General features: G+C 37.9%; 1 protein-coding gene across 2 annotated transcripts in view; it reads left to right on the top strand.

Annotated features, from left to right (window-relative positions):
* The window catches only part of ABCD2 (ATP binding cassette subfamily D member 2), a 55,280-nt gene that overhangs the window by 7,598 nt on the left and 34,083 nt on the right, over positions 1–13,599 (top strand). Inside the window, exons 2-6 of one of the 2 annotated variants that reach the window (XM_080391753.1) lie at positions 216–393; positions 4,782–4,903; positions 7,988–8,156; positions 11,292–11,386; positions 12,749–12,894. In XM_080391753.1, the coding sequence (XP_080247879.1) occupies positions 216–393; positions 4,782–4,903; positions 7,988–8,156; positions 11,292–11,386; positions 12,749–12,894 (710 nt within the window). Of the gene's footprint in view, positions 1–215; positions 397–4,781; positions 4,904–7,987; positions 8,157–11,291; positions 11,387–12,748; positions 12,895–13,599 lie in introns of both variants that reach the window. The other variant, XM_080391752.1, reaches the window with a different exon arrangement.

Raw genomic sequence — 13,599 nt, 5'->3', positions numbered from 1 at the left:
ATGGTGTAAATAAGAACTAGGTCTGTTAACTTGCATAAAGGTGTGCACTTTCGCTGTGAGACTGAAGCACTGTGAAAATAAAGTACCATGCAGCAGGTGTGAGTTAGAAGTCACAGTTCTGGGTATCTGGTTATTTCTTGCATGTATGGGAACATACCTTGTGTGACATGTGCTTCTTTGTTGCATTGTATAAAAGCTTTATTTCTTAATTGTAGGTAGAAATGAAACAACTGCAGAAAAGCTACAAGGCTTTGGCGGATCAAATGAATCTAATTTTGTCCAAACGTCTATGGTATGTCATGATAGAGCAGTTCCTGATGAAGTATGTCTGGAGTAGCTGTGGCATGATTATGGTCGCTGTGCCCATCATCACTGCAACGGGATTTGCAGATGGCGGTAATACCATTTTTTTACTTAATTTCTAAATGTTTCTTTAAGGTTATGTCCTCTAAAGATTGGACTTCCCTTGACTGCCATTCACATTTATTTATTATTCACAGATTTTATCACAACATCCATATCCTGTGCATAACTTTCAAGCATAACAAGTCAGCTGAGGAAAGAGCAATGCAAAAGATCCAACTTTGAACATAAACCTGATGACCAGTATGAATTCAGGACTTAGAGGATCCTTGTGTCACATGAGTTTATAATGATAATTGCTGTCCTTTTTACTGGCCACTGTTGGGGTGACAGGCTGATTTTTGCAGCATCTCTCACTGCTGGGATGGCAGGCTGATTTTTGCAGCATCTCCTGCTACTTTACAAAATGATACTACTAACTTTCCTAGAGGGCTTATCTCTTCCTTCCATAAACCATAGTGTAATTATAGGTAATTACTCTCTTACATGTTAACCTGTTAGGAACTGCTGTTTTTACCTGACTCCTTGGCAGAAGAGAAGGTGAAATTCAGATTCTAGGCTTGGATGGTATCATTTTTGACATCCTTCCAGGAAGTGAAACTAGACTCAAGTAGTGTTATTGCAGATGCTATTTTTCCAAAAAAAAAAAAAAAAAAAAAAAGAGAGAGAATGAACAGAAAGGAAGTAATTAAGGAAGGGTGGTGAAAGGCAAGTGGGGAAGTTGGCTTCGACAGGCTTCCTTATGCGTAATTAGAACCACAGCATTTATTACAAATTCAATGGGATTCTTTAAGCACAGATCCTACAACGTCTGCAGAAAGATCAGTTCTAAGCTGGGTACGTTTCATCAGGAATGAGTGAATTCTGTTCCGTGCAGGTCTGGGTAGTTATATTCAAAGCCAGGGCTGTCCAGCTGGACAAGCTTGGTTCAGCCTGTAGGATGACTTTGTGCAGCCCCCGCGTGGTTTAGCTTACTTGCAGTTGTGTCGGTACATGGCTGGGTGTTCAGCTGTCCGAGCCGCTGCCCATCACATGGCTTGGGAGGGTACTGTATCAAGGACCCTGGCTGGCATCCTGGCAACAGCTTCAAAAATATCAGGAGGTCCTATTCCAAACAGAAGAGTCTGTACAAAGCCGTTTCACCTCACAGTGAAGGTTATCAGCACGACAGAAAAAGTGAGAGAAGTCTTTCTGCTAAGACAGGAACGAGTAAAGTCAAGAAAAAAAATCATGTAACCACACATTGTAAGTATCTCCTTGGTATTAAAGCATGAAGTAAAAAGACTCATGTTCATGCTAAACTAAGTAACATTCCTGTTACTCGTGAGTATTCTTTTGATAAATAACTTTTCAAATGTGGGAGAAAAGAAAGATGTGGCAATGGCTCGTGTTGTAAAGCAGAGTATTTGCCACCAGCAACGTAAACCGTTAAAGCACAGGGGTTATTATGGAGACCTGAGACATATCATAATGATGGATCACAAACGTAATAGTGACAAGTCAGCACTGTCAAGACCAGTGCGAAGTACAACTGGTATTCAAAGAGTCAAGCAGACCTGAACTTACCGTTGACCTGCTTGGGAAAACAGTGCTTTGTGCCTCATCAGGTCAGATGCAAGTTTGTTCATATCTAAAGGAAGAGATAGTGGATTTATTACTTTAGGATAAATCGCCAGAATCAGGGATATGCAGAAAACTGGCTCCATGACCAGACTTGAGACTAATGTGTAAAGCAATAGATTTTGTACACTTCTTCAGGAAGGGGAAAAAATAAAGTAGAAAAATAATCCTGCAATAAACCCAAAAAAGAATCTTCTTTGATGGTGATATTTCTGACTGAAATTTGCTAATTCTGTTACATATTTCAGGGAAGAAATTAACTGGCAAAGCCAAGATTCCCATTTTGATAACATTTCTCATTATTTTTGTATTAAACCATTGGTGTTCCAAATGTCATGTCTCTCATCAGTTTGTGGAAAGTAACTATTTTTGGAAGCAAGACTTTGATTTCTCTAGACAGGGCGGACACTTATCTTTGTTTATAAAACAAGTATGACTATCAGTTACATAAATGAAGATGAAAAGGGAAATGTTAGATTCTGTATGAGACAGAGACAGTCTGTCTGCCCTGTTACAAGGCACCACTTCTTCAGGCACAGGAGGCCAGCCATATGAAAAATGTTGTGGACAAAAAGCTCAAGGAAAGTGATCTTGGTGGGTTAGGCATGTAATACAAGAGCTTGTGTTTTGGAACAGTGAAATGCTCGTAAGTTCTGTATAATTTTAATTTTTCAGATGCCCCTAAAATGCCTGATGAAGTGGTTTGTCTCTAAACTTTTGCTAGATGACCTAGCCTGAGTGCTGGAAGCAGCTGTCAGTAAATTCTGCATTTACATACAGAAGGAATGCTGCATTAGTATAATTAAATCATACCTGATTCCTAAATTTAGTTGTGGTGTTTCTGCATAGCGTGGGCTGCATGAGCTATAACAAGATCAACAAAAATTGGTTCTCTGAGAAGAAAGAGACAAATTCCATTTTTTAAGAATAAATTAACTGAATTCTCCTTATCCCCTACGTTTATTCCTCTTGTAGTGGAAATAACTTTTTAAAATAAGAGAACTACACGAGAAAGGATTTTGTAATGTCTCCCTTTGCAAGAGGTTTTCTGTCTTTAAAAAAAAAATAAATAAAAAAGCAGGCCTCTTGTTGAGTCTCAGGTGGCTACATTACATACAATTAGTTGTCAGTGTACTAATATAGAATTTAAGCTAAAAAAATTGAACATGTGTCTTAAAATTGTTATAAAAAACATCTGAGGCCAGAAAGAGTAACATATAGATGGTGTCTGTATGTGTGTCCGTATATATATGTGGAAAATTAGGATGTAAGATTTTTTAAAAAGTTTTTCCTAGATTATCCATCGTGTATTTCGGTGATTCAGCTGAAATTTTGTAGAGATACCTTTATGGCTGTGTAAATGAAAAAAAAACCCAAACATTTAGATTTAATAATAAAGACAGAAAGATTCGTCTGGCTTTGGTACTTCATGCAGATTTCTAGACACCAGAATTCTAGAACGAGGTCTCATCAGGGAGATGAGACAGTTACTCGCCAAGAAAAAAAAAGTATTGTATGCTATACTCTTGCGTTGCTTGTTTTAGCCCATAAAATTTAGTCACATTATACTTGCAGGGAATTCCTCCTGGATTTTCTTGATCATCAGCACTGTGCAAACACCACAGAGGATTTTAGTAACAATTGCTGATGCAGGAGTTGCCACGCTGGATCCACTCCTTACCCTGCCTAGCCTGATGCCTAGCAGTAGCTTAACTTAAAAAAAAACAAACACAACTTTTAAAAAACTTTACAAACTTAAGAAAAAAAAAATCATGACCCTGTTCTGCAACAGACTTAAGCAATATTCTGTGATGCAGAAAACCTTTGAGACCTTTCATTCTAAATCTTGTATGTGAAAAATCTTTGAGTGGTTTTTGTCTTCTTCATTGCTGTCTTCTTTTTTGTAACGCAACTATTAACACTGAAACAACATTCAGTCTTAAAACATTCAGCCGTTTTAAAAAAAATCTTAATTCCTTCAGGAAGCAAACCTTGCAAATTGACTATGCTGTTAAATCTGTAGCTCACATGGCAGCAAGAGTATGTGTAGATATGTTAAATATAAACAGATTTATTTCTCACGTATCTTCTATGATTTCTGCTGCGGTTTTCTCCTTACCTGATGTTGCTGACATGTTCTTTTGAGACAACTCCTTCACATGGAGCAAGAATTTTCTTGCTAATAGGATACAGTGTCATAAACAAAGCATCACAACTTTTACTGGAGTCAGATGTAGAGAGGAACAGTGTTGTGAGAGAGAGGTATCCTAGTTAAACCATGCCTTTGATAATAAAAGAGCTTCTTGCTTTTTTATAGAAATGTAACAATGTTGCCAAATTTCCATCAATATGAATGTCTCCTTTTACAGGAAGTCAGTAAATAAGTAAAGCTGAAAATGAATAATTGCAAAGGTAGTAAAAATTATATTAATTATGTTTCAGATCATTGCTTAGGTTTGACTCTTTCATATTTTAAAAAATTTAGGTTGAATAGTGATATATCAAAAGGAAAATAACCTAGATGGACAAATAGTATAAAAGAATAGCATGTTTTGCCTAAGAAGGTGAATTCCATATACTCCCACTTATTCTTTGTTACCAAGCTATCAGTTCTTTTTGGGTTTACGTTTGAATTTGAATCTACATTCAGCAATTCTTTTTGAAAGGTTGTCTTTGTAGAGTTAACTTTTTCTTAATTTAAAAGCTACTCTATAATGGCTCACATTCTAATCACAATTTAATTTTTAGAGATAGTTTTCAGAAGAATATTTTAACAGAAAACTTTCTTTTACTTTTAGAATTGGAAGATGGACAGAAACAGGCAATGGTTAGTGAAAGAACAGAAGCTTTTACTACATCACGAAACTTGCTGATCTCTGGAGCAGATGCTATTGAAAGGATTATGTCTTCATACAAAGAGGTACTGTACATGTCATACATGAAACAGAAGAGGAAAAAAGTAAAACAGAATTTACATTTAATATAAAATGTAAAAAACCCCGCAATTTTCAAAGACAAATTCTATTGCAACTAAATCCATGGAGATCTTTGAACTGATATTTTATCTTTAGAGTTAAGTTGATAAGGAGTCTAAAGTGCATGGCTGCCAGTATGGTGCAACATGTAAATATCATTTTTAATACCTGTGCTCAGGTGCCATCGGAGAGCAATAGGAGTTCCTGGAATGTCAGTGATAAAGGTTCAAGGTCCGTTTGGAGCACAGACCTGAATTCAAGCTGTCTGCCTTCAATGTATTGGGACTCTTTTGCTGGAAGTGTCATAGAACAGTTTGGGTTGGAAGGGACCTTTAAAGGTCATCTAGTCCAACCCCCCTGCAGTGAGCAGGGACATTTCCAACCAGATCAGCTTGCTCAGAGCCCTGTCCAACCTGACTTTGCCAGTAATAGGGCATTTACCACCTCTCTGGGCAACCTGTTCCAGTCATGTCTTGTATGAAATGCAAAGAGAACTGAGTACTTACTTCTTGGCCACCTAAACTGTAGGGCTGTTTTCAGTATCGTGAATCTGTTAAATTTGAAGTAATTTTGCAAAATAGAGACATTCTAGCAGGAGTAAATCCACCTTGGGACAGCAAATAGTCTAGAAGTATGGGATGTTCATCTGGAAGATCAGAGACGTTTCAAGTCCTTATCCAAATTCCAGTAAAGTTGGGCTTTCATCTATGGTCTCTCTTGGGAGGTTTCTCTAGATGCCAGCTGTTAAGCAAAAGAAAAGTGAGGCAGTACTGTTATTCTCCTCAGCATTTTCTCCAGAAAGTTTGTTCTGCATTTGTTAATTGGTTTTGCTCATCCCTTTGGTGGGGACCACTTTTCCCAGTGTGAGGAGTGCTGTGTGAGGAGACATGCATTAGCTAGGCAGCTAATCAAAGACTATGGATTCTATTACTTGGAATCCAGCCATAATAGCTACAGCTTTGTCAACTGGAGGAGAAGGGGTAGTTTGGCAGCTTCGGATACAGACTCTGACAAAGCCAGAGCATGTGCTTTTCTCAGAAGGTGTTCTTCTAATGGACTGTGATTTTGACCTATGCTCCATTAGCTGTTCCCCTGCTTGGCCTCTGCTCTAAAGCTACTACCAGATAACCTAGTATACACTGATGTAATTTCTATTTTATTTTCAACATTTAAGTTATTTATATAATGTACATGGGAGCTTAAAAACATTGTGGTTTTATTTTTTGGAAACAAAATACCCACAATGTAGTATGAACAACTGAACAAACTCACTTTGTTTATAACCTGGTGAGATCTCAATCTAGCCAGCATGAGATCAAAGACCAAGTCTATGAATTTCCATCTTAATTTTACATTTATACTTCTTTTTAAAGAGACACTGTGGTACTTCAATCACATTGTCATTCCCATTTTGTGGTTCAGGCAGTTTCCAAAGGACAGTGTATTTCAATCCACTTCAAGTGGTAGTGAAGGGCCAGTTCTTGCCCACCTGATCCACCAAAGCAGTCTCCTCCAGTCAATGTAATTCAGTGTGCAGATGAGGTAGGCTCAACTTTCCTTTGCAGGTCAGTAGTTTAGATGGTAGTATTTAGTGTTTTGACAAAGCAGGTTTGTAGGGTCGTGGTTTAGAAACTTAACTACATTTGTGTTTCTCCTGGTGCACAGCTGCTGCAAGTGTCCTTCGTCACATGCAGGATTCTCTCCATCTAATGGCACTGCTGATGCTGTGCAGAGCACTCAGTCCTGGCACGAGCTCCCACTGAAATTGCTAGAAATACTCCAGTCTGGAGAATGATGTTACAGCTCCTGTGTGCTTCCTACTGCCTTAGGTGGTGTTAGCTCAATTTTTCACAGCTGTTGAGGCAATTACCAATGCAGAACAATATACAGCTGATGGATAACGTTGATAACTCTTTTTAAACTGAATTTTTTGAGATGTTGTATACTTGTTAACCTCCAGTGGGGTGACGGCCATGTGACTAGAACTAGCACTCACTTCTAAATCTGGCACAAATAGTGAAATTTATAGAGGATTTTATTTTGGAATTATGTATGCTGTAGCAGGTGAAATCAGTAATGGGTTCTATGTGTTTAACTACAGCAAGTCAATGATTTTATAATCTTGAACTAATTTTCTTGCTATTCTTATCTTATCTATATAGTATAAAAATTCATCCTTGTAAAGCCATCAAATAATACATTTATAAGATGTCCAGGTTTAATTCTTTGCTGCCAGCAGATGGAGGCAGTTCTTTGTGAGTTCTTGGTGGTATCATCAATAGGAAGTTACCATGCCCAGAGATCCTTTGTTCTTGTCTTCACCAGGTGGAAAATGTGACAAAAGGACCCAAGAAAGGAGAAAGCCTTTTGAGAGGCCTTACCATCTTAAAAGTGTCCAGTTCTAAGCCAAGAACTTGGATTTAGCTTTGGTACTCTAGCATGCAGTGGACAGAAGAGTAATTTCTTTTTTGTACTGTGTTTTAGATTAGGATGCTCTGATGCTGCCTGTTTTACAGAGAAAGCACACCTTTCCCACAGGAGGTTTTGGGAATGCAGGGAGGTAGACATAAAAGTTATAGATGCCAAATTTTCTCACTTCTGTGGGCCTTTATTTTGCTGGCAAACACAGATATGTTGTTTTTCTCTGGTGTGATAGGCTCTCTGTTTTCAGATATACTAATAGCTATTCTCTGTTGGGTGAAGGCTCTGCTGATCTGCAGAGAAGAGCAGTCCCTGCAACCTTCTCATTTATTGGAGCTATCATAGCTTACACTGGCTGAAATCTGTCCCCCTCAAACTGTCTCTGTCTGCTGACTTGTAGGAGCTGTGGATGGCATATGGGTTAGCACAGAATCTCAAGGAATGAAAATTGATAGGCGTTGAAAGATGCATTGTTGATCCTTCCAGAATAGCGTTTGAGAAACACTGACTCAGAATAGCCGGGACGATTTTCCATGAATCTTTGGCCAAACGCTTAATTTATAGAATTTGTGAAGAATAACTGAAATGAGGCATTTGTCGTTTCTCAGGTTACTGAGCTAGCAGGCTACACTGCCCGTGTCTACAACATGTTTTCAGTCTTTGATGAGGTGAAGAGAGGTATTTACAAAAGAACTGCTGTTATTCAAGGGTCTAAAAACAACAGCAAGAATGAAGATAAAGTGGAATTGCACATCGATGGGCCCTTGGAAATCAAAGGTAATTAATGCATATTTGCATGTATTTCCTGGAGCGGGGGGGAGGCGGCGGTGCAGTGGGAGAGGACGTGAACAGAGGTTTTGTTTCTACAACAGATCAGCCTCCTAGCCTTAATACACCAGAGACCAAGTTACCTTCCATTTTAACTTCCTGCTGTTTTGTAACTCTGTGCTTGTGCAGTACTTTTCTAATCCACAAAGTAACTGTTTTCTGTGAAAACTTTCAATGAAAAAGGCATTTCAGCTACACTGTTATCGGTGGTGGTGGTATTATTATTCTTACATGAAGATAGCCAGCTTTCCTGAGACACAATTTTTTTCAGAAAACTGAGACTGTAATATTTTTGTCTTCAAACACCACATTATTTTGTTTGGGTAGGAGGGAAAGACAGATTGGTTCAGTAGTTTTTGATGAAAATACTACTTCGTTTTCAGCGACCAAGAATCAGCCTATGCTTATTTTTTCATAATTTAGTGGAAATTTTCAACTGAAAATGGGCTGACAACTTTGCCCTTCCCCTCGCCTCCCAAATGATCTGATCAATATATACCTACCTTTCCTATCTTTGTCCTGTGTCCTTCTGGTGCCACTGTCTTTCTGTGTGCACTCTCCCCAAAGCATTTTCTGTGTACATCTATTTTTTATTGTGCTCCATTATGTGACACCTCTCTCTTCCTATTGCGTCCAGCTTCTCTCCGAGATACTTAAAAGCAGCTTTTACAATGGGCTTTTCCCAATTTTCCCAGTGCACCCCTTCTGCTTTTCCCCTCTGTGGTGTTGAAAAGCCATATTCCCTCCCTTTGGCTTCTGAAAACTTAAACCTTGGTGGAGCTGAAGGCACCAAAGTGCTCTTTATGAAATAATTTCTTCCAGCAATTTCAACAGTGCTGCCCTTCAGCATAGATTTCTCAAAGGTCCCCTGACAAGGTTCTTCATATCGAACAGTCTGATGCAGTGTGGTGGGTAGCTGTGGAAATAGCTGATGTCTTAATCTTGTCGATCTTGGTAATATTTGGCTGACATTAAAAGAAATGACATTTTGTAACTGTTACGTTTTGTCATGTACAAGAGAAAAGGTTTGTAGTTCCTGGATCGACAAAGTCATTTGGGAGCTCTTTTTAGATAACTGTGTTTTAAAAACAAAACCAAATACAGTTCAGATATGCAAGCATGCTCTTCATGCTCTCGTTCCCTTTTCGTCTAGTGTACTTATATTCCACTCCTTATTTCTCTGCAATCTTTTCCCAAGATTTGATTCCACTACAGTCACATGTTTCATCCCGCCTGAATTTTCTTCCAAAGTGGTGACTAGCATTTGCTTCTGACTGGTTGTAGGCTCTCAGAGGCAGCTAGCCAAGACCAAGCATTGTGCACAAGGACTTAAGTAGAATTTAGGCCAGATGAATCTAGGCCACAGGCTCCACGCTTTTTATGACAAGTCCCATTGTAATACTGGTTTTTCCTCCTTGATACTTCAGAAATCCCCTGCAGAGTGGATTTGTATGTGGATAAAAGTGCACGTGCTCCCATAACGTATAGGTGTCTGCATTGTTAGAAAAGACAAACCATAATTCAGCTTCCCCAAAGGCTCTTTGAACACATACTATTTATTTCCTTTTGAATCATCCAATGTAAGTTCATGTAACTAAGGGATGTCTGTTTTGTGCCTGGCCTTTACTGCTGTCAATAAAAGCATTGTGAAAATATGAAAACTATTAGGATATTTTTAACAGATAATAATATTGCCTTATACATAGTGTGTCTAATAATTCAGAATTTTAAAGTTGAAATAAAATTTTGTACATCTTGTACAAATACTGTCAAATTTTATTTCTGATTACACATAAATATGCTTTAAAAGCATGCTGAAGTTGCAATCAAACACTGTGAAGTTATGAGAATGAAATTTACTTATTACTTACTTGGCTTACTATTTTTTATCATAGATCTATTTTAACTAGAATTTCTCCACTCTATCCAAGTAATTTTTCATTAACAGCAAAACACTTTCCATTTTCCATACTCTCATGTTGGACACCACAGAACTGTTTTAAATAGAACTTATTTTATGGGGGAAAAAAAAAAAAGTGCTTGGACATGGCACAGAAATTTTTGCCCAGGTTGTTATAGTTGGGCAAAGTCAGAAGCAATTGAACAAAGAACCTCTTGATGGGAAATGTAAAACTAACCTTAACTGAAGGAAATGCTACCAGATCCTCTTGTAATAAACTGAGCTTTTCCTTAGTTCCGTTTTCCTTTGTTCAGATTAGTCAAAGTTATAAAAATAGCAGCCTTCTAATACAAAGAGAAATCTCTTTACTTTGCATCTTCTCTGTAGAAGTAGTTTCTGTTATTTTTCTAGGAGCCCAGCTGTGCGGGCTGTGTTAGAGAAGTCCATTAACAGGCAACTGAGAAGTTAAGAGTTGCTTTCACTTTTTTACTGTTTCCAGAAGAATTTATTTCAAAGTTCTTGTGTTACAGAGTATCCAAATGTCCGATTGAGACTGTATATTTGAATTTGCCAGAAATCCAAATAGTAAGTGTAGCTACTGGAGTGTAATGTTATATGGGTTTCCACAAATACTTACAAGACACATTTATAGTGTCTGTGGCTTCAAAATTAGATGGAAGCAAGCCATTAAATGTTTTCTCCTTTGCTCTCGTTGCTGGCAGAGGCTGAACTGGGCTCTGAGTTTCAGAGCTGGTAGTGAACATAATTCTGTTTTCTAACTGAATCCTCAAGAGCAAGTAAACTGGTGTGCCTGTGGCTAAGGCTGTCCTTGATCTCTTTTGCTGGTTGGTATTGACCACCTATTTAAAACAAAATACAGTAAATACAGGTAGAATGTGAATAAACGTGTCTTTATAGCGCATAATATATTTACGATGCATACTGTGCGTTACATTTATGATCAAATTTAGGATTCATTGCGCATTCTTGGCTACTGCTGACAGTGTCTTTCTGACTAGCTAAGATTTATTATCCAGATTTTCCACTAGGGGAACGTGGAGCACATAAAAAGAGTTGTTTGAAACTTACCATCTTATACTTCTCAGTTGTGCACAGAGACTGTCACATATCATTGCTTAATGGAAGGTTTCACAAACTAATATTTTATTTTTTTTTCTTTCTAGGGAAAGTTATTGATGTTGATCATGGAATTATTTGTGAAAATGTTCCTATTATTACTCCGAATGGCGATGTGGTGGTTTCCAGACTAAACTTCAAAGTAAGATGATATGCAAGAATCTTCTGATTGTTGCCATCACTTTAACATAAACAGCACAGAATTCATGTACCTTATGTTAAGTACTTGGAGGAGCATATGGAAAAAAGGGGAAGTCCAGAAAGGTAGGCATAGTAGCTCAATAGAGGCAGACATGTGTAGTTTATCCTGCTCAAGGAAAGAGAAGAGAGGATTTCTGGTGAGGTTGCCAGGTGAAAAAATGACCTGAGATTTTCAAAGGTGTATATGGGAGTCTGCATCCATCTTTACCTAATTTCAGTGCAATTGGGATACTTTACTCACGTAGGCTTCTTTAAAAGTCTGAGTTCACAGCAACAGTGAAGACTGAGTATGTAGTTTTGCTTGATCACTACAAAGAGCAGTACTAATAGTTGACAGATAGTTCACAAGCCCAACCGTGGAGTCTTTACTCAGTAAGAACTTGTATTGTTTTTAAAAGGCTGTTCCAGATACCACTCAGTACCTGCTCACGATTTTAATGGATGACCTGTGCTAAATTACTCCCATATATATCCTGATCTTATGTTCCAGTGCAGATGTTATTATTTTAAAAAAGAGTTGAAGTTATAAGAACACTAACATGAATAATTACAGCAGGTCCTTTGATTTAGCTAAAGCAGAGCGTTCCTCTTGCTAGCTCTGTTGGTATAGGTATTAGCAACTAGGAGGACAGGGTCCTAGCTGTGGCAAAACTTGCAATGGCTTCAGTGTAGGAATTTCAGATTTGTAAAATTACAACTTTAAGGTCAAGGAGACAGTTATATTTATTCATTTGGCTCAAGAGACAAAACAGAAAATATAACGGTCAATATATTTATGTAAAGCATAGACAATGACATTGGGATTATGCCTAAATATACACTCATATAAACGCAGGGTAATATTCAAATGAGTGTAACCAAGTGCATCACAGCCAGAATAACGCTGGTAATTAAGCAGGAAGGGACAATGTGGAGTAAATTTTCCAAGTAATTTGATAGGACTGCCATAGCTTAAGTTAATGTCACTGATGGTCATAGAACTGCTCTGTATGCTGTTAACACCTTTGGACCCAATCTGCCTTATAATAATTGATACTGGCTGTGGTTTATTGACATTGTGATATGGTCAGTATAGTTTATAGAAATATTCGGACATTATAGAAATTATATTCATTATATCAACCCACATACTGTATCTAATGCCACTGTTTCCAGAATAGTTGCATAAATGTGTGCAGGTAACTAATGAAATGGGTTGATAATTTGATATAAATGCTCACATATCTCCCTCTAGGGGGTCTTAGACTGTCTGGTGCCACATACACTGCATAGTAACATCTTGGTATTTTCATTGCTGTTGTAGGTCCAGGAGGGGATGAATCTTTTAATCACTGGACCCAATGGCTGTGGAAAGAGTTCCCTCTTCAGAATTTTAAGTGGTTTGTGGCCTGTGTATGAAGGAGTTCTCTACAAACCCCCTCCACAGCACATGTTTTATATACCACAAAGGTATGTGTTTTGCTCAAGGTGATACCTTTTTTCTGGTTACCTGAATTTGACAATGACAAAAGCAGAGTCAAATCTGTGATATGTATAGCCGAGTTAAAAGGTGGTAAGCACAGCCTCAGGTGCAAGGAGAATGCTAAAAAAAAAAAAAAAAATTCCCTTCTTGTTGGTGATGTAAATCTTCAGTCATTGGAAAGGACTTACATACACTTGTGATGAGGCCTGTGCTCCCTGATAGGTGAAGTCTTGGATGATTTGGATCATGGGAACAGACTAGAATCGGAAAGAAATTTGAAATAGACCTAATAGATCTTAATTCTGATTTCACTTTAAAACAAAAGATCAAAACAAGTGAGTGGTTCGGTTCCTAAATGTTGAGTTGTTTAAAATAATTTTCAGAACATCAACATCTACGCTACTGAGACCAGAATCCAATCCCATATTAACTGCAAATTGCCTTTTTAATAATATGTGCTCATTTCACTAAGGGAAACATGGCTTTCTCTTGCTTTTTTTGTATTCTGACTTGCTGTTGGACTCTCAGAACATAATGTAAGGCAATTGATTCTGGAATATCTCCTTAGAGACTTCTAGCTAGGTTGTTTTGCAAAAGCAAAATCAAACACTGAGAATCTTTGATTGCTTTCTGTAGTTCATTTCTTCCCATGGGCAAAAGAAGTATTCATGGTACAGTTTGTAGTCTTGTTT

Source organism: Falco punctatus, assembly GCF_963210335.1.
Source record: "Falco punctatus genome assembly, chromosome: 6".
Lineage (NCBI taxonomy): Eukaryota > Metazoa > Chordata > Aves > Falconiformes > Falconidae > Falco > Falco punctatus.
The sequence above is the reverse complement of the archived record's forward strand: the minus strand, read 5'-3'. Positions and strand labels throughout refer to the sequence as shown.